This window comes from Chiloscyllium plagiosum, unplaced genomic scaffold, assembly GCF_037043375.1.
Source record: "Chiloscyllium plagiosum isolate Xiang-an unplaced genomic scaffold, Cpla_swu_hap1 HiC_scaffold_29, whole genome shotgun sequence".
In the NCBI taxonomy this organism is placed as follows: Eukaryota; Metazoa; Chordata; class Chondrichthyes; order Orectolobiformes; family Hemiscylliidae; genus Chiloscyllium; species Chiloscyllium plagiosum.
Window position 1 is genome coordinate 12,244,609 of NW_028270167.1, and position 19,566 is coordinate 12,264,174.

The following is a 19,566-nucleotide window of genomic DNA, read 5'->3' on the forward strand; positions in this document are numbered from 1 at the left end:
GAGTTATACAAAACAGTATAGAATCCTTACAGTGCAGATAGAGGCCAAAGTACTGCTAAAGGAACCTGGGTTACCTTACTACCATGGTTATACCTCCAAAACACTTTCTTGCCTCAAACACACTTTGAAGTGTCCAAAGTCTGAGAGTGGTGTTATGTAAATGAAATTTCATTCCTTCTTTCATGCCACCCACCAGTAGAATAGGAAATCAAGCACAATGGATACCAGCAACAAGTTCAGAATCTCAGGCGGCTGGAATGAAATCCGGGTCCGTGGCGCTGTGAGGCAGCAGTGCTAGCCACTGTGCCACCCCAGACGGAGGAACATGGCCTCAGCAGCAAAGACGGCGCCCAAAGACGGCGCCTGAGAATCAGCGACTTCAATATTGATTTGGTCCAGGGGCAGTGTAGACAGCAGCAAAGCGATGGAGGATGGATCGCAGCGCAGGCATCATCGATGGGGATGAGCTATATCTTTTCATTCTTTTCATCCTTATTCTTAAGTTGTTCAAAATGACACCATTTCAAGACAACAAATACAAGCTCTTCACTGTATTTGTGTATTCTTACTGTAAAATAATCGTGACAATCAAATCACAATTCTGGTCCACCTCTCCATCAAGATCTATGTTAAAATCTTCCAGTGTGGAATATTTCCTTTAACTGGGAAGCTACCTCTTACCTAAGGCTGACATTAATGCAAAACCCAACACTATATCTAATCTTTGAGCACTGCCTTTGGACACGCAATGACACAGTCTTTGCCAAACTGTGCTCATACCAGGATCTTTTTTAAAAGAGTCACCCATCTGGCTCTTCAACGTGGCTTTGAAACTTAGACCACATATAGACACTACCTCAAGGCCCTTGAGAGGTTCCACCTACCTTATTTAAGATGGATTCTCACATCATCTGGGAGGACAGGAATTCTAACATTGGTGTCCTTGAAGCAGCCGATATCACCAGCATCGAGGCCGTGATTATTCAAAACCAGCTCGGCTGGGCCAGCTTTGTGCTGAGGATGCTGAGCTCTGACTGCCAAAGCATGGTGAGAGCATCAGACTTCGGAGCAGGAGTAGGTCATCTGGCTCTTTTGAACCTTCTCCACCATTCACTAAAATCTGGTTGTGGAATTCATGCTGATACTGGGAACCAGCTCAAGGAAAGCACTCAAATGAGAGAAGGACTAAAGAAGCTTTCCAAAGGGTCCATGAAGGTTTCCTTTGAGAAATGCACGGTGGCACAGTGGTTAGCACTGCTGCCTCACAGCGCCGGAGACCCGGGTTCAATTCCCGCCTCAGGCGACTGACTGTGTGGAGTTTGCACATTCTCCCCATGTCTGCGTGGGTTTCCTCCAGGTGCTCCGGTTTCCTCCCACAGTCCAAAGATGTGCAGGTTAGGTGAATTGGCCATGCTAAATTGCCCATAGTGTTAGGTAAGGGGTAAATGTAGGGGTATGGGTGGGTTGCGCTTCGGCGGGGCGGTGTGGATTTGTTGGGCCGAAGGGCCTGTTTCCACACTGTAATGTAATCTAAAAATCTAATATCAATAAATGGAAGACCCTCCATCAGACTAAACCAATGTGGAGGAAGCTCCTGTACAAAGGAACACAATTCTTTAAGAACACCCAGTGGCAAGAGGAAGTACGGAAAAGAAGCCAGAGGAAGGAACACCAATAATCTCAAGACTAAAAACCAATTCCACCTCCCAGGAATGTGTGGTGAGAGACATGGCTCTAGGTTTGGGCTCAATAGTAACACAACGACCCACATAACCCATCACCAGTGACACGGAGTTTCCTCAGTGGGTAACCATACTCATTAGTGAGTGATTGCCAACATTCTATGGAAATTTTCTTCCCCAGGCGGCTATGTTCTTCAAGTTATTTAAGGGAGAACTAGTCAGAATTTCAGTAGGCAAGGAAATTAAGATCTATGGAGCAGACGGACAGGAAAGTGGAGTTCAGGCCATAACCAGATCTTAGCGAATGGTGCAGAAGGTTCAAAAGAGCCGAATGACATATTCCTGCTCCAAAGTCGGATGCTCTCACCATCCTGAGTGTGGGCAGGCTTGGTGTACAGCTGTTCTTTTCCTACCCCATATGTTTTTTGCACTTTCATATATTGCATAAAAACAGAGTCCAGCAAATTTATGTAGAACACAAAACATAGAAAAATAGAAGCCTTCTCCACCTTTCAACATGATCAAGGCTGATGATCCAACTCAGTACCCTCTTCCTGCTTTCTCCCATGATCCCTTTAACCCTAAGAGCTATATCCAACTCCTTCTCGAAAATAGTCAGTGTTTTGGACTCAACCACGTTTAGTGGTGGAGAGTTCCACAGGCTCCCCATTCTCTGGGTGAAGACATTCTCCTCATCTCGGTCCTAAATGGCCTACCCTGTGTCCTCAGGCTGTGACCTCTGATTCTGATTGCCACTTCAATGGCTGCTTTTTTTTGCTATCACTGCCCTGGCCTGAAGCACATTCCAAGGTGTGCTTTTTGTTTAATGTGACTGTCTTTACAAACTTTTAAAGTTAAAAATCACACAACACCAGGTTATAGTCCAACAGGTTTAATTGGAAGCAAACCTGTTGGACTATAAACCTGGTGTTGTGTGATTTTTAACTTTGTACACCCCAGTCCAACACCGGCATCTCCAAATCATTTATAAACTTTCAGATGGTACCTGACAAAGGAGTGCCCTGCTGAACGACAGAACTCCTCCATGGCCAGTGCCTTCACTGCATTCATGTCGGACTTAAATCCTGACAGGAACACAACCCCGGGATTCCGTCCAGAAATTTTATGGTAGGCCAAACGAGGCAAAGACAGCCTTGTGAGAAACTGAATGGAAGTCATCTCTCTGTAATATAAAGAAAGTTTGTTGCAATATAAAGAAGTGCTACAAACAAACCCAAAGTATGAGTCAACACTCTGCAGTCAATTTTTCTTTTCTGTCCTATTACCAGTATAGCTTAAAGTAAATCTGGTTGTCAGTTTGTGCAACAGCTGGTTTGTGGTATAGAATAACACATATAGTGAGAGTTAAATTCCTGCACCAACTTAAGTTATTATGAAGGTCCCCCCTTCTCAACCTCTCCCCTTGCTTGAGGCATGGTGACCCTCAGGTTAAACCAACACTAAACATGTCTGTAATAAGAGAGCAGGACGATGATGACTTTACCAAAGTTCAAAGTAGTTGATATCTTTTCATGTTTAAAAAAAATTTCTAGTTACCGCAAAAATAATCATAAAAATATTTCAATACGCAAATTTGCAGAGCGACACACTATTTGAAGTTTCACACTCTCACAAGCTGACATGCCGCTGTATTTATGCAAAATTCCTAGGTATCCAGGCAACACAGTGGCTAGCACTTACTGCCTCACAGCACCAGGGACCTGGATTCAATTCCACCCTCAGACAACTGTATGTGTGCAGTTTGCACATTCTCCCTGTGTCCGCTTGGGTTTCCTCCAAGTGCTCCAGTTTCCTCCCACAATCAAATGATACACTATGTGGATTAGCCTGGGCAAGTGCAGGGTTATGGAAGGGTGGGGAGTGGGGGAAAGAGATGCTTGTCAGAAGATTGGCAATGGTTTGGTGGGCTGAATGGCCTACTTCCACACTATAGGGACTCAATGATGATTACAGCTTGGCTAACGGGAGCAGTAACATTATACACTCACAGCACAAAAGCAGGCCATTTGGCCCTGTAAGCCCACACAGTCCTAGTCCTCCACAGGCATATCCTCCAAGCACACATTATCCAATCCTATGAATAGGAAGGGTTTAAAGGGATACGGGCCAAATGGGACTCAATTTATGTAGGATATCTGATCAGCATGGATGAGTTAGGGTGAAGGGTCTGTTTCTATGCTATATGTATTTATGACTCTATCTACATAAACTTCTATTCCTTTCTCTGATCGTGGCCTGAACATTAGTGAGTATTTAACATGACATCAGCAATGCCTAGCTCACTCCCTTATTATCTTCTCAGTCAAAGCACAGGCTGTCATTACACCCACAGCGCTGCTCGGGGATTCTTGGATCCCAGATTTTAAGCGGTTGTGCCTTTGACTGTGCAAGCTGCAACGTTTGACAATGTGTTTCTAGGAAGTCTGTGGTAACTGAGCAGTTCAGCACACATTGGACAATGCAGCCAAACTGGCTGGTGCACTCCAACCCCTGGACAACACACCACACCAACCCCACCCTCTGGGCAGTGCACACTCCACTCCCCGGACAGTGCGCACTCCAACCCCTGGGACAGTGCACTCCAACCCCTGGGACAGTGCACTCCAACCCCTGGGACAGTGCACTCCAACCCCCGGACAACACACCACCCCAACCTCACCCTCTGGGCAGTGCACACTTCACCCCCCGGACAGTGCGCACTCCAACCCCCGGGACAGTGCGCACTCCAACCCCTGGACAACACACCACCCCGACCCCACCCTCTGGGCAGTGCACATTCCAACCACTGAACAGTACATCCAGCCCCTTGGACACTACACCCTCCCCCTGGACAGTACACCCCAGCCCCATGGACACTACACCCTACCCCTGGACAGTGCACTCCAGCCCCTGGGACACTACACCCACCCCCTGGACAGTGCATACCCACCCCTTGGACACTACACCCACCCCCTGGACAGTGCACCCCAGCCCCTTGGACACTACACCCACCCCCTGGACAGTGCACCCCAGCCCCATGGACACTACACCCACCCCCTGGACAGTGCACCCCAGCCCCTTGGACACTACACCCCAGCCCCTGGACAGTGCACCCCAACCCCTTGGACATTACACCCACCCCCTGGACAGTGCACCCCAGCCCCTTGGACACTACACCCACCCCCTGGACAGTGCACCCCAGCCCCCCGGACACTACACCCACCCCCTTGGACACTACACCCACCCCCTGGACACTACACCCACCCCCTGGACACTACACCCACCCCCTGGACAGTGCACCCCAGCCCCGTGGACACTACACCCCAGCCCCTGGACAGTGCACCCCAGCCTCTTGGACACTACATCCACCCCGTGGACACTACACCCACCCCCTGGACAGTGCACCCCAGCCCCTTGGACACTACACCCACCCCCTGGACAGTGCACCCCAGCCCCCCGGACACTACACCCACCCCCTGGACAATGCACCCCAGCCCCCTGGACACCACACACACTCGGGGACTTCCGGAAGCTCCGGACTCAGACGCAACGAGCCACTGGCTCCTGAACAAGAACTAACCTGGGATCAGACCAGAAGCAAAATAAAAGTAACGCCTTGTCATTGAACTTAATACAGATAAACAGCAACTACGGACACACAACTGGGTCAAAAATATAAAGAATGTTTGGTTTGATTTCTTTCACTCGCATTCTCGCTCTTTTCATTTTCGCGTTCCTTTCGTTTTGCTTCTGTCGCTCAACAACTTTTACTTCTCCCCTTCCTCAGTGGGCAATGTCGTATTTTTTTTGCGATTCAGCGATTTGTTCACCCGTCTGCTAAATTTTGTTTATTGTGTTTTGCTGGGGAAGCATTGAGACATTTATTTGCTGTCGTTGCCTTTTAAAATGAATTTAAATTCTTTAATTGCGCCAATTTGCATCAAACTGTTGATTTCTTAGTGTGTTCATTTATTCACTAGTTTTACAAATTTAATGAACACATTCATTGCACGTGGTTATACATCCAGCTCCTTCCGAGTTAGTTATATAAAATCTTTGGTAGTCATTACCATCTTCTTGTTGGTTATCTTCCTATTCATGTTCCTGTTAATTTGTTGCACATTTTAATTATTTATTATTTTGTTTTAACCAATAATTAGTCATTCTGTGTCGGTTCCCTTGTTTAATTAACCCTCGAAGGTACACTTAAAAATCTCGTTAAACTGAAAATAAATGATTTCAACAATAACTATAAAAATAAAGCACTGCCAATATTGAATATCTGAAATAAAAACAGAAATTGTTGCAGAAATTCAGCAGGTTTGGCAGCATCTGTGGAGAGAAACAGATTTAGTGTTTCGAGTTTTTAAAAATTATTCATTCACAGCTTGAGGGTGTCACTGTCTCCATCAGCATCTATTGCCCAAAGGGCAGTTAAGAAGCAACCACGTTGCTGTGGATCTGGAATCATATGTAGGACAGACCAGTTATGGAAATTAGAGAATCGGATGAGTTTTTAAATGATAATCAAAAATGACCACCAAAAGAGAAGGGTAACAGCTTCCTTCCCTAGATGGGGTTTTCCTGACAATTGACTCACAATCATCATTAGACACTTAATTTCAGATTTTATTTTTGATCATTGAATTCAAATTCCACCATCTGACTATTGCAGGAATTGAACCCAAGTCCTCAGGACATTACTTGGGTTTCTGTATTAAAAGTCCAGCAATAATACCACTGGGCCATTGTCTCCCAAAGTTGAGTGTATCATCTTCAGAGCTGTCAGTGGTTTCAGCAGTGTTGTAAATCAGAGTGGTGCTGGAAAAGCACAGCAGGTCGAGCAGAATCCGAGGAGCAGGAACATCGACATTTCGGTCAAAAGCTCTTCAACAGGAATGAGGCTGGGAGCGTCCAGGGTGGAGAGATAAATGGGAGTGGGGTGGGGCTGGGGAGAAGTAGCTGAGAGTGCAATAGGTGAATGGAGGTGGGGTAAAGGTGATAGGTCAGAGAGGAGGGTGGAGTGGATAGGTGGGAAGGAAGATTGACAGGTGGGACAGGTCATGAGGACAGTGCTGAGCTGGAAGGTTGGAACTGGGGTAAGGTGGGGGGAGGGGAAATGAGGAAATTGGTGAAGTCCACGTTGATGCCCTGGGATTGAAGGGTCCTGAGGAGGAAGATGAGGCATTTTTCCTCCAGGCGTCAGGTGGTGAGGGAGTGGCGGTGGAGGAGGCCCAGGACTTGTATGTCCTCAGCATGTGGACTTCACCAGTTTCCTCATTTCTCCTCCCCCCACCTTACCCCAGTTCCAACCTTCCAGCTCAGCACCATTCTCATGATCTGTCCCACCTGTCAATCTTCCTTCCCACCTATCACCTTTACCCACCTCCATCCAACTATTGCACTCTCACCTACCTTCTCCCCAACCCCTCCCCCCCCCCACTTATCTCTCCACCCCCGAGGCTCCCAGCCCCATTCCTGATGAAGGGCTTTTGCCTGAAACGTCAATTGTCCTGCTCCTCGGATGCTGCCTGACCTGCTGTGCTTTTCCAGCACCACTCTAATCTTGACTCCAATCTCCAGCATCTGCAGTACCCACTTCTGTCCAATGTTGTAAATCTACCCGGTTATGAGAGGGACAGATAGAAAGTGAAGTAATGTTTGCATTTGCACAGTAAAGTAGCCACATTTCACCCTCGCATTGGAAAGATAACTGGCAGTGAGTTTAACCTGGCGGTCAGTATACTTGAAGTGAGGGGAAAACCTCCATTGTAACCTCAGCTGCTGTGTGAATTGAACCCATGTTGTTAGTATCACTCTGCATCACAAACCAACTATCCAGTCAACCAATTCACCTTGTAGGTGTATGGTGCCTTATCAAGTTTAAACATCTGAAGGTGTTTCACATAATTGTTCTGTTGGTAACTGTGATGTTTGACGTTTAGCTTTTTTTATTTTTCTATTAATACTAAGAATTCCTGTAATGTTTAACTATTACCTTTGTTCTTTCTTTTTCCTTTGTTCTAAGGTATCGAGGTACCTTTGTATCTAAGATGGCGCCTTGTGTGGCAATATCATACACTTTTCACTGTACTCCTGTTCTTTTGTACTTGAGTACACATGACAATAAAAATCTAAATCTAAAATCTATAGCTGAGTCCTCTTCTGGTTCAGTAGTAATGTCCCTCTCTCTAAGATAAATGACTCAATTTCAAATCTTACCTGCTCCAGATATGTGTAGCGCTTTGTCTGAATACATTGTTTAGGGAAGATACCTGGGCAAACACAACTTCCTTAAGCACCATAATGTTACAGAATATTTCCGACCATCTCAGTTAAATACTTAACTGAAAGACAGCGCCTTCGATGACATAGCACTCCTCCATTGCAATATTACTGCTTGCTTAGTTATAGAGTGGAATTCGAAAATATAATCTTCAGAATCAAACTGACATTTACTGGGATAATGTATACTGTTATAAGTGATGCAGAACATATTTTTCAAACCCTTCTGTGCTAGGGAATGTTTACACTGAGTAAATATTGTTCCAGTTCTCAATACTAAAAGGCATTTTTGCAAAGCCTAAATGCTCCCAAAGCACCACACATTAAAATAACTTGTATGGCACAAGCTAAATTGCAGAAATTGTACATTGGACATTGAATCTTTAATGTTATTGCAGAATTGTTTATTTATTTGATCAATGGGACTTAATGCATGGACAATAAATTTAAAAATTGAGTGCGTTTTTATAAGAACAAGTATGACTAAGGTATGGTTTGACCAAATGTTTATTTTATTTTGTTTACTTATTCATGGAATGTGGGCCTTGTTGACTGAGCCAACATTTATTGCCCATCCCTAGTTGTCCTTGAGAAGGCAGTAGTGATCTGCTGTCTGGAACAATTGCAATCCATTTGGTGTGGGTACACCAAGATTGTTATTAGGGAGGGAGTTTAACACAGGGTGATGTTGAAGGAACGGCAATATATTTCCAAGTGAGGATGGTAACTGGCTTGGAGGGGAACTGGCAAGTGGTGGTGTTCCCAGGAATTTGCTTGTCCTTCTAGATTGTAATGTTTATATGTTTGATACAGTCACATATACTCAAGTACAGGAGAACAGTGAAAAGTGTATAATGTCACCACACATAGTGGCATCTTAAGTACAAAAGTATAAAGTAGTATAAGAAACAACACTTAAAAAGTTAAGCATTACCTTCGTAGAATAAGTAGAAAAATAAAGAAATAAGATAATAGTTAACATTAAAATCAGGATCCTTGGTGAATTTCTGCATCTTGTAGGTAGTACACACAGCTGCAACTGAGTACCAATAATTATAATAGGATGGGAGAGTTCTAAAAGAAATGGTTAAAATGGAAAGGGACATCAGATGAAAACTGGAGATTTCTTTCAATCCATAAATATGTGAGGCTGTAAATGTAGTGACTGAAGCTGACACCATGGGTTGTTGAAGTAAAAGGAGAGGACCTGGTTATTTAGACAATAGACAATAGGTGCAGGAGTAGGCCGTTCTGCCTTTCGAGCCTGAAACCACCATTCAATATGATTATGGCTGATCATCCTTAATCAGTATCCTATTCCTGCCTTTTCGCCATAACCCTTGATTCCACAATCCTTGAGAGCTCTATCCAACTCTTTCTTAAATGAATCCAGAAACTGGGCCTCCACTGCCCTCAGGGGCAGAGCATTCCACACAGCCACCACTCTCTGGGTGAAGATGTTTCTCCTCATCTCTGTCCTAAATGGTCTACCCCATATTTTTAAGCTGTGTCCTCTGGTTCGACACTCACCCATCAGTGGAAACATGTTTCCTGCTTCCAGAGTGTCCAATCCTTTAATAATCTTATATGTCTCAATCAGATCCCCTCTCAGCCTTCTAAACTCAAGGGTATACAAGCCCAGTCGCTTCAGTCTTTCAGCATAAGGTAGTCCCACCATTCCAGGAATTGACCTCGTGAACCTATGCTGCACTCCCTCAATAGCCAGAATGTCTTTCCTCAAATTTGGAGACCAGAGCTGCACACAGTACTCCAGGTGTGGTCTCACCAGGGCCCTGTACAGCTGCAGAAGAACCTCTTTGCTTCTATACGTAATCCCTCATGTTATGAAGGCCAGCATGCTATTAGCCTTCTTCACTACCTGCTGTACCTGCATGCTTACCTTCATTGACTGGTGTACAAGAACACCCAGATCTCTCTGTACTGCCCCTTTACTTAAATTGATTCCATTTAGGTAGTAATCTGCCTTCCTGTTCTTGCCACCAAAGTGGATAACCATACATTTATCCACATTAAACTGCATCTGCCATGCATCTGACCACTCACCTAACCTGTCCAGGTCACCCTGTAATCTCCTAACATCCTCATCACATTTCACCCTGCCACCCAGCTTAGTATCATCAGCAAATTTGCTAATGTTACTGCTAATACCATCTTCTATATCATTAACATATATTATGAAAAGCTGCAGTCCCAGTACTGATCCCTGCGGTACCCCACTGGTCACTGCCTGCCATTCTGAAATGGAGCCATTTATCACTACTCTTTGTTTCCTATCAGCCAACCAACTTTCAATCCAAGTTAGTACTTTGCCTTCAATACCATGCACCCTAATTTTGCTCACTAACCGTCTATGTGGGACTTTATCAAAAGCTTTCTGAAAGTCCAGGTACACTACATCTACTGGATCTCCCTTGTCCATCTTCAGAGTTACATCCTCAAAAAATTCCAGAAGATTAGTCAAGCATGATTTCCCCTTCATAAATCCATACTGACTGTGACCTATCCTGTTACTACTATGCAGATGTGTCGTAAATAGACTCCAGCATCTTTCCCACCACTGAGGTCAGACTAACTGGTCTATAATTTCCTGTTTTCTCTCTCCCACCTTTCTTAAAAAGTGGTACAACATTAGCCACCCTCCAATCCGCAGGAACTGATCCCGAATCTATCGAACTCTGGAAAATAATCACCAACGCAGCCACAATTTCTCGAGCCACCTCCTTCAGTACCCTGGGATATAGACCATCAGGCCCCGGGACTTATCAACCTTCAGACCTAACAGTCTCTCCAACACCAATTCCTGGCAAATATAAATCCCCTTAAGTTCAGGTCCTTCAGCCACTGTTACCTCAGGGAGATTGCTTGTGTCTTCCCCAGTGAACACAGATCTGAAGTACCAATTCAATTCTTCTGCCATTTCTTTGTTCCCCGTAATATAGTCCCCTGTTTCTGTCTTCAAGGGCCCAATTTTAGTTTTAACCATTTTTTTGCCTTTCACATGCCTAAAAAAGCTTTTACTTTTCCTCCTTTATATTTTTGGCCAGTTTACCTTCGTAACTTATTTTTTCTCTGCGTATTTCCTTCTTAGTAATCCTCTGTTGTTCTTTAAAAGCTTCCCAGTCCTCCGTTCTCCCACTTATCTTTGCTATGTTATACTTTTTCTCTTTTAACTTTATATGTTTCTTAACTTCCCACGTCAGCCACGGCCACCCCTGCCTCCTCCTAGGATCTTTCTTCCTTTTTGGAATGAACTGATCCTGCAACTTCTGCATTATACACAGAAATATCCGCCATTGTTCCTCCACTGTCATCCCTGCCAAGGTATTGCACCATTGAACTTTGGCCAGCTCCTCCCTCATAGCTCCATAGTTCCCTTTATTCAACAGAAATATTGTCACTTCCGATTGTACCCCCTCCCTCTCAAATTGCAGATTGAAGCTTATTGTATTATGGTCACTACTTCCCAGTGGCTCCTTCATTTCGAGGTCCCTGACCAATTCTGGTTCGTTGCACAATACCAGATCCAGAATTGCCTTCTCCCTGGTCGGCTCCAGCACCAGCTGTTCTAAGAATCCATCTCTGAGGCACTCCACAAAGTCTCTTTCTTGAGGTCCAATACCATCCTGATTCTCCCAGTCTACCTGCATGTTGAAATCCCCCATAACAACTGTAGTAACATCTTTGCGACAGGCCAATTTCAGTTCCTGATTTAACTTACATCCGACGTCCAGACTACTGTTTGGGGGTCTGTAGATAACTCCCAACAGGGTCTTTTTACCCTTAGTATTTCTCAGCTCTATCCACACTGACTCTACATCCCCTGATTCTAGGTCCCCCCATGCAAGGGACTGAATATCATCCCTTACCAACATGGCCACCCCACCCCCTCTGCCCATCAGTCTGTCCTAACGATAGCACGTGTCGCCTTGAATATTTATTTCCCAGGCACTGAACACTTGAAGCCACATCTCAGTTATTCCCACAATATCGTATCTGCCAATTTCCAAAAGAGCCTCAAGCTCATCCATCTTATTTCTAATGCTTCGTGCTTTCATGTATAGTATTTTTAATTTGTTACTGCCCTCACCCTTCCCATCAACTCCTATTTCGCTCAACCTTACAGCATGATCCCTTTCTGAGTTTTCTGCTTCATTGATACGGTTGTCTTTCTTGATTTCCCTTGTTCTAACTTTCCCTTCAATTTCCTTCTTAAACATCCAGTTTGTCCCCTCCCCCCGGCTACTTAGTTTAAACGTAGCTGTGTTGCAGTAGCAAAGCTGCCTGCCAGAATGCTGGTCCCTAACCTATTAAGGTGCAAACCATCTCTCTTGTATAATTTATTTAGTTTGCTATTTTCTGTGGGAGCTTACTGGGAATAAATTGGCTGCTGCATTTCATTTGAATTTGGATCAGGAGTAGATCATTTAGCCCCTTCAGCTTTCTGATTTGGTTGTGGTTCAATTCCATACCTCTGCCTTCCCCTAATAACCTTGCCTACATTAAAATACAGTCTACACTTCAAAATGTCTTATTAATAAATAATTTGGGACATCGTAAGATTACACTGTGGAACATGTTTCAGATATATACTCCTTTTTTTAAAATAAAATTGTGAACAAATCTTGAACATGTTGCAGTTGCCTCCTTGCAAATTTTCAATGTTGTTTATATTACAATTGAGATTTATTATAAAGCACAATTTCCTAATTGAAGATGCAAAGCTGCTTAATATGCATTGTTTATAATATGGAAATATTTACCTTCTAAGTAAGCAAACACATATACACACGCACAGTCTGGAGAAGGAAAACAGATTTCTCCGCAAAGATTCACTTTGGGAAAAAACACTTTTAGCCAATAATTATTCGTCCTTGAAGGCAAAAAGGAAAAGGGTGTGAAAAGTTCCAATGGCTCTTGTCCTGGTGTTCTCGCACATGTGGACAATCCACTAGAAATGTACAGTTGTCTCTAGGTTCTTTGCTGACGCAGTCGTTCAGGAAATATTGAGGCAAATGTCCTCAGAGGCCTCTTGCAAGAGCAGCTTGATTGGTATTCCATGTCCACACTGGAGACACAACCAGAGTTTATTTCAGAAAGAGTAAGTTTCTCAGGCTGGCTATCAACTCTCATACATCCTAAACGCTGATGAATGTAACTCACTGGAAATCATTAAACCAAGTTTGGTGACCTCAAGCATTGACTGAAACCTTGTGATTTCAAAGAACTGTCTTGTTAAAAAAGTTCAATGTCCAAAGTAACATTTTATGGAAAAACAGGCACTTGAAATAAATTGATATTTTTCACAGTCCTTCAAAACACAATCTGCTAAAACATTAAATATACCCAGTTATGTTCATTTAAAGTTTTAGTTTTTTTTATTCATTCATGGCCTGGAGGTGTCGCTGGTGAGGGCAGCACTTATTGCCTATTCTCAGTTAACCAGAGGGCAGTTAAGAGTTGACCACACTGTTGTGAGTCTGGAGTCACCTGTAGGCCAGACCAGGGAAGGACATTAGAGAATCAGATGAGTTTTTAAATCATAATCAAAAATGACCACTATTAGGCTAGCTTTTAATTCCAACCTTTTTTATTGATTTAGCATGAAGTGGAAGTACTTTAATCAACGTAAGTGTACTGTTTCATAAACTGAATAAGTCACAAGATATTCTTATTTTCACAATCTTGCCATGGTGAGTTTTGAGCCAACATACCCAGGTCTTTCACCTGAGACTTCTCGATTATTAATATAATGATATTACCACTAGGTCACCATCTCCCCACTCCTGGTTAGGAATATAATTTCAACATAACTGAACCAGTTGTAATATGTAAGTTAATATTCCACCCAAAGAACAATAGTGTGTGGAATAATTGGGGTAGAATGTAGAAATGAAGAAAACAAAGGGATTCAAAGACAGTCACTGGTAAAAGTAGAGTTTAGAGTCAATGGCAAGAATGCAGAATAAACAGGGGATAATCCAGAAAAGGGGAGGATGTGTTGCACATAAAGCCTAGCCCTAAAATCTCATCTGCACCCGAAGTTGGAAATATTCCAGCCTGGAAATGAATTTTTTTTTTCAGGTGTCAGCCTTCTATGCTGTCATTGTGGTTCAGGAATGCAGGTAAAACCCAAGTACTGGTTACTGGGAGTGATTCCAGTGTGGCCGGTGCAGTGAACTGTACAATAAAAGAGAACAGAGCATATTTGACATTGTGAACGCCTGATAACATGAGGGCTGATCACCCTAGACAGAAATGCAATTAGGTTTTCAAAATATGCACAAATTTCAAATTCTTTAGACCATGGTCATAAAAACATTCTCAGGATCAGCATTATTCACAGCCTGATGAAAAGGTACTTCAGCGTGGAAACATGCATGGAATTTTCAAAGAATGGTTCATGTTGGAAAAGGACTTGCCTGCAATAGTTCTGTAAAGTAAAGGAGCAAAAGTGATTGCAGGTTTCTTCACATAGCTTTGTGTATTATAAAATGTTCCCAACCTCTTCTGTCAATAGATATATAAGGCTATGATGTAATATTATTTTGGAACATACTCCGATAGTAATATTACAATTAACAATGTCTTGTGGCTTATTAAATTTCCAGCACAGTGCACTTGTGTTGACTGACATTCCTTCAATTCATGCTCCCCCAAGGGCTTGATGGATATATATGCAGCATCTGATATGGCACCGCATGATAATGAGCTACATGGAGGACCAGGTTCTAACTACAAGATGTGTCAAGTTAGCTGACTTCAATTTCTGTGTGACTTGGATACAGTCCTGAGAATATTCATACTCATGAGGTATGAGTAGATATCATCAAATAGGGACAGCACTAGGCTCCATGGTGAACGAGATTGATAACATTTCCCATCAAAGCACTTGGGAAAGGTTGTCACTGCACCAAGCAAGGTTGTTACACTCCAGGAAACGAAGGGGGCAAGTACTGAGTTTGTTGGTGGTTAAGGATTAAGCATTAGAAGTTGTATAAATCTTTCTTTGAATCATTCGGTAATCATGTTATCTTCAAAGGACTTTCTGTAACGTAAATTCAAACTTTACACTAACATGAGTTGCAGAACTTGTGTTTGCTTTTACAGCTCCTCGCTCCACTAATTTATTTTGTTAAAGTAAAAATATTTTAGTTAATCTTTAACAAGAATGTAAGAATGCTTATAAATAATGCAAAGACAATGCCAGAATCCCTCATTTTGCCTACTTAATGTCAGGAACTGTTTTGGTTTAGAGGCAGAGATTTGAGTGTGACACTCAGCAGTTGGACTGAAAAGTTATGTGGAGATATAATTGATACTGGCAGTTTCACTGGAATTCCTTCATACGTTTCCTCTTGGAAAAGGTCGATATTACACCTGTTAGTCATAGAGTCATACAGCATGAAAACAGAACAGTCATCCCAACTCTGCGATCCTGCACACATTTCCCAAACTAAACCAGTCCCATTTGCCTATGTTTGGCACATATCCCTCTATACGTTTCCTGCTCATATATCTATTCAAATGTCTTTGAAATGTTGTATCTATACCTGCATGAACTACTTTCTCTGGCAGTTAATTCCATATATGCACCACCGTCTGTGTGAAAAAGCTGCCCTCAGGTACCTTTAAAAGTCTCTCCCCTCTCACGTTAAAACTATGCCCTCTAGTTTTGAAATCCTAATAGTTATGGTTGTCACTCTGCAGCGAGTGTCTGGCTTTCATTAGGTGTGATAAGGAAGTAAGGAATGAAAACAGCTCCTTTTACAAATCTGTTTCCATACTTGAAAAGCTTATTATGTGTAAAAATTGTATGCATTTTTACCGGTAGTACATCAGCAAAATGAAGCACCAGAGGATGCCTGCCCAGTTTATTTTGCAGTATTGCCACTGAGACCTGTTTTATAGGGTCAGCACCCACTTACAAGGTATCTTGTAAAGATAGGAGAAAGTGAGGACTGCAAATCCTGGTGATCAGAGTTGAGAGTGCGGTGCTGGAAAAGCACAGCAAGTCAGGCAGCATCCAAGGAGCAGGAGAATCAACGTTTCGGGCAAAAGCCCTTCATCAGGAATGAGGCTGGGAGCCTCGGGGGTGGAGAGATAAATGGGAGGGGGTGGGGGTTGGGGAGAAGGTAGGTGAGAGTGCAATAGTTGGATGGAGGTGGGGGTAAAGGTGATAGGTCGGAGAGGAGGGTGGAGCGGATGGGTGGGAAGGAAGATGGACAGGTAGGACAGGGCATGAGGACAGTGCCAAGTTGGAAGGTTGGAACTGGAATAAAGAGGGAGGAGGGGAAATGAGGAAACTGGTGAAATCCACTTTGATGCCATGTGGTTGGAGGGTCCTGAGGCAGAAGATGAGATGTTTTTCCTCCAGGTGGCGAGTGGTTAGGGAGTGGCGGTGGAGGAGGCCCAGGACTTGCACGTCCTTGGCAGAGTGGGAAGGGGAGTTGAAGTGTTCAGACACGGGGTGGTGGGGTTAGTTGGTGCGGGTGTTCTGGAGATGTTCTCTGAAGTGCTCTGCGAGTAGGCGTCCAATCTTCCCAATGTAGAGGAGACCGCATCAGGAGCAATGGATACAGTAAATCACATGTGTAGAAGTGCAGGTAAATCTCTGATGGATGTGGAAGGCTCTTTGGGGCCTTGGACAGAGGTGAGGGGGGAGGTGTTGCCTCAGGTTTTGCAATTCCTGCGATGGCAGGGGAAGATGCTAGGAGGGGAGGGTGGACCTGACAAGGCAGTCACGGAGGGAATGGTCTTTACGGAAAGTAGATAGGAGTGAGGAGGGAAATATATCTCTGGTGGTGGGGTCTGTTTGTAGGTGATACTTCAACAATATTTGTGAATACATATTATTATCAGAACTGATGGCAAACAACATGACATGCAGGAGGAGGTGGTTTGTGGTAATATTACTGGACTGCAAAGTAATGTTACCATAGTCCTGCTCCCTCATTAGAAAGAGACAACTGGTGATAGTCTATCCTAAGAGTCATCTCAGCTCATCCAAGTGGAGAGGTCAAAAAAGAGAGTTCCTCATGGTAACCTAAGACCACTACAGGAATTGAATCCATACTGTTGGTAATATTTTCCATCACAAACCAGTGTCCAGCCAACTTAGTTCCACAAACCTAGATAAATGTCTGGGAGTATGGTTTTGAGTCCTGAATTTAAGTATAATTAGTCTGGATTACAAAGCTAATTTCAATGAGAATGCCCTCATCAATTGTTGTGAATTCCCTTCAGGTTCACTAATACTCTTTAGGGAAGGAAATTAGGGGGTGGCATGGTGGCTCAGCAGTTAGCACTGTTGCCTCACAGCACCAGGAACTTGGGTTCAATTCCCGCCTCGGATGATTGTTCGTGTGGAGTATACACATTCTCCCGGTGCCTACGTGGATTTCCTCTGGGTGCTCCGGTTTCTTTCCACAGTCAAAAGATGTGCAGGTCAGGTGAATTGGCCATACTAAATTGCCCGTAGATTTCAGGGACCTGTAAGTTAGGTGCATTAGTCTGGGGTAAATGTAGAGCAGTCGGGGAATGGGTCTAGGTAGGTTACTCTTTTGGAGGGTTGGGTTGGGCTGAAGGGCCTGTTTCCACACTGTTGGCATTCTATATCAAAATTTGTTATCCTTGTCCATATGAGACTGCAAAAGTAATGTGGGCTGAAAATGTGTTGCTGGAAAAGTGCAGCAGGTCAGGCAACATCCAAGGAACAGGAGAATCGACGTTTCGGGCATAAGCCCTTCTTCAGGAAAGAGGAAAGTGTGTCCAGCAGGCTAAGATAAAAGGTAGGGAGGAGGGACTTGGGGGAGGGGCTTTGGAAATGTGATAGGTGGAGGGAGGTCAAGGTGAGGGTGATAGGCCGGAGTGGGGTGGGGCGGAGAGGTCAGGAAGATGATTGCAGGTTAGGAAGGCGGTGCTGAGTTTGAGGGATTTGACTGAGACAAGGTGGGGGGAACCCTATCTTTTCCAACTCTGCATATTGCTTTGGGAAAACATACTTCCAGGTTTCCAGCCATGTTTATTCTGAAGCTATCAGCTAGGTCCTGGATGAGTGACTTCCCTTTGATATTTCTTCCATCCCTCCCAGGTGGTCGAACACAAGATTTGTATAATTTATTTATCCATATATACCCTTGAATTAGAATGGCTTATGCAGCTATTTCAGAGGTCAGTTGGTAGTCAACCAGACTACATTTGGAGTCTCATACAGGGAGGATGACAGATTTTCTACTCGAAAGAGAATTAGTGAACTCTAAGTGAATTCACAACAATCAATGATGGTTTTGTAGCATTGTCTTAGAGAATCATAGAATCCCTACAGTGCGGAACAGGCCATTTAGCCCTTCGAGTTGACACTGACCCTCTGAAGAGCATCCCGCCCAAGCTACCCCTCCACTCTTTCCCTGTAATCCTGCATTTCCCATGGCTAATCCACCTAACCTGCACATCCTTGGGTACTATGGGCAATTTAGCATGGCCAATCCATCTAACTTGTAAATCTGGGGACTGTGGAAGGAAACCCATGCAGACACAGGGAGAACATGCAAACTCCACGTAGACAGTTGCCCAAATTTGGATTCGGACCCGGGTTCCCAGCACTGTAAGGCACGTTACTGAGCCACCATACCATTCCTTGTCATTTAAGAACAGTTTGTATTCCAGGTTAATTAAACTTAAATTCAGCATTCAAATCCACACTCCCAATCATGACTTCTGCCCACTATGTCACAATGGAAGTATAGTTTCCTAATCATCAGCCTATCACCTCAGGCTGACCTCTCAAGGTTCATGAGTTTATCTGATAAGTCAGCAAACTGTTAAGCAGAACTCGAAATAAAATTGGTCGTTTGTTTTCAGACAGCAGGTAATAGAAGTTGTAACCTGTGACATAGATAGTGTCAAAGAGGAATTTCTGCAGTGAGGCGGGATTGTAGAATGAAAGTTCAAAGTTATGACTGAATGCAGGAAAAGTTACAGGTTTTCTGAGCATTCTGAGATTACAAAACTATTACAAAAAGATTTCTGATACTGCAGCTGGCACTAAATGGAGAGAGAAGAATGATCTGTTTGCTAATCCAAAATTCAAGAATGACAAACTTGTGACAGAACTCTTCCAGACAAATGGGATATGAATCATATTCCATGACTTCTGCATAATATGTTCTTTTATACTGCAAAAATACATTCATTATAAACATAGTTTATGTTTAGAGGTAGATTAATATTAAACTATGGCCAATTGTACTATCTGGTTTGGCTCCAATGATGTCACAGTGACCAGGGTTGATTTTTAAGTAAAGTTATGATATTAGGAATTGGAAGAGACCATTTAGTCCCTCAGATGCACTGCAGCATTCAATTAATTCAAGGCTAATCCGCACCTTATCTCATTTGTCTACCTTTGCTCCATATGCCTCATTACTCCTGATCAACTAAAACCCACCTAGTTCAGTCAAAACTCCAGTTGTCCTTGTGTCCCTTGTCTTTTCAGAGAGGGAGTTTTAGATTTCTAGTGCTTTCATGTAAAAGAATGCTTCCTGATTTCACTCCTGAATAGCCTTGTTCTTATTTTAAC

At 43.6% G+C, this 19,566-nt stretch overlaps 1 protein-coding gene across 3 annotated transcripts in view; it reads right to left on the reverse strand.

The window, feature by feature from the left end:
* Positions 1-19,566, reverse strand: part of LOC122540637 (palmitoyl-protein thioesterase ABHD10, mitochondrial-like) — a 37,773-nt gene that overhangs the window by 17,229 nt on the left and 978 nt on the right. Inside the window, exons 2-3 of one of the 3 annotated variants that reach the window (XM_043676624.2) lie at positions 12,749-13,053; positions 2,689-2,865 (exon numbers count right to left, since the gene is read on the reverse strand). In XM_043676624.2, the coding sequence (XP_043532559.1) occupies positions 2,689-2,861 (173 nt within the window). In that variant the 5' untranslated portion in view covers positions 2,862-2,865; positions 12,749-13,053. Of the gene's footprint in view, positions 1-2,688; positions 2,866-5,262; positions 5,386-12,748; positions 13,099-19,566 lie in introns of those variants that run through there. The other 2 variants (XM_087976380.1, XM_043676625.2) reach the window with 2 other exon arrangements.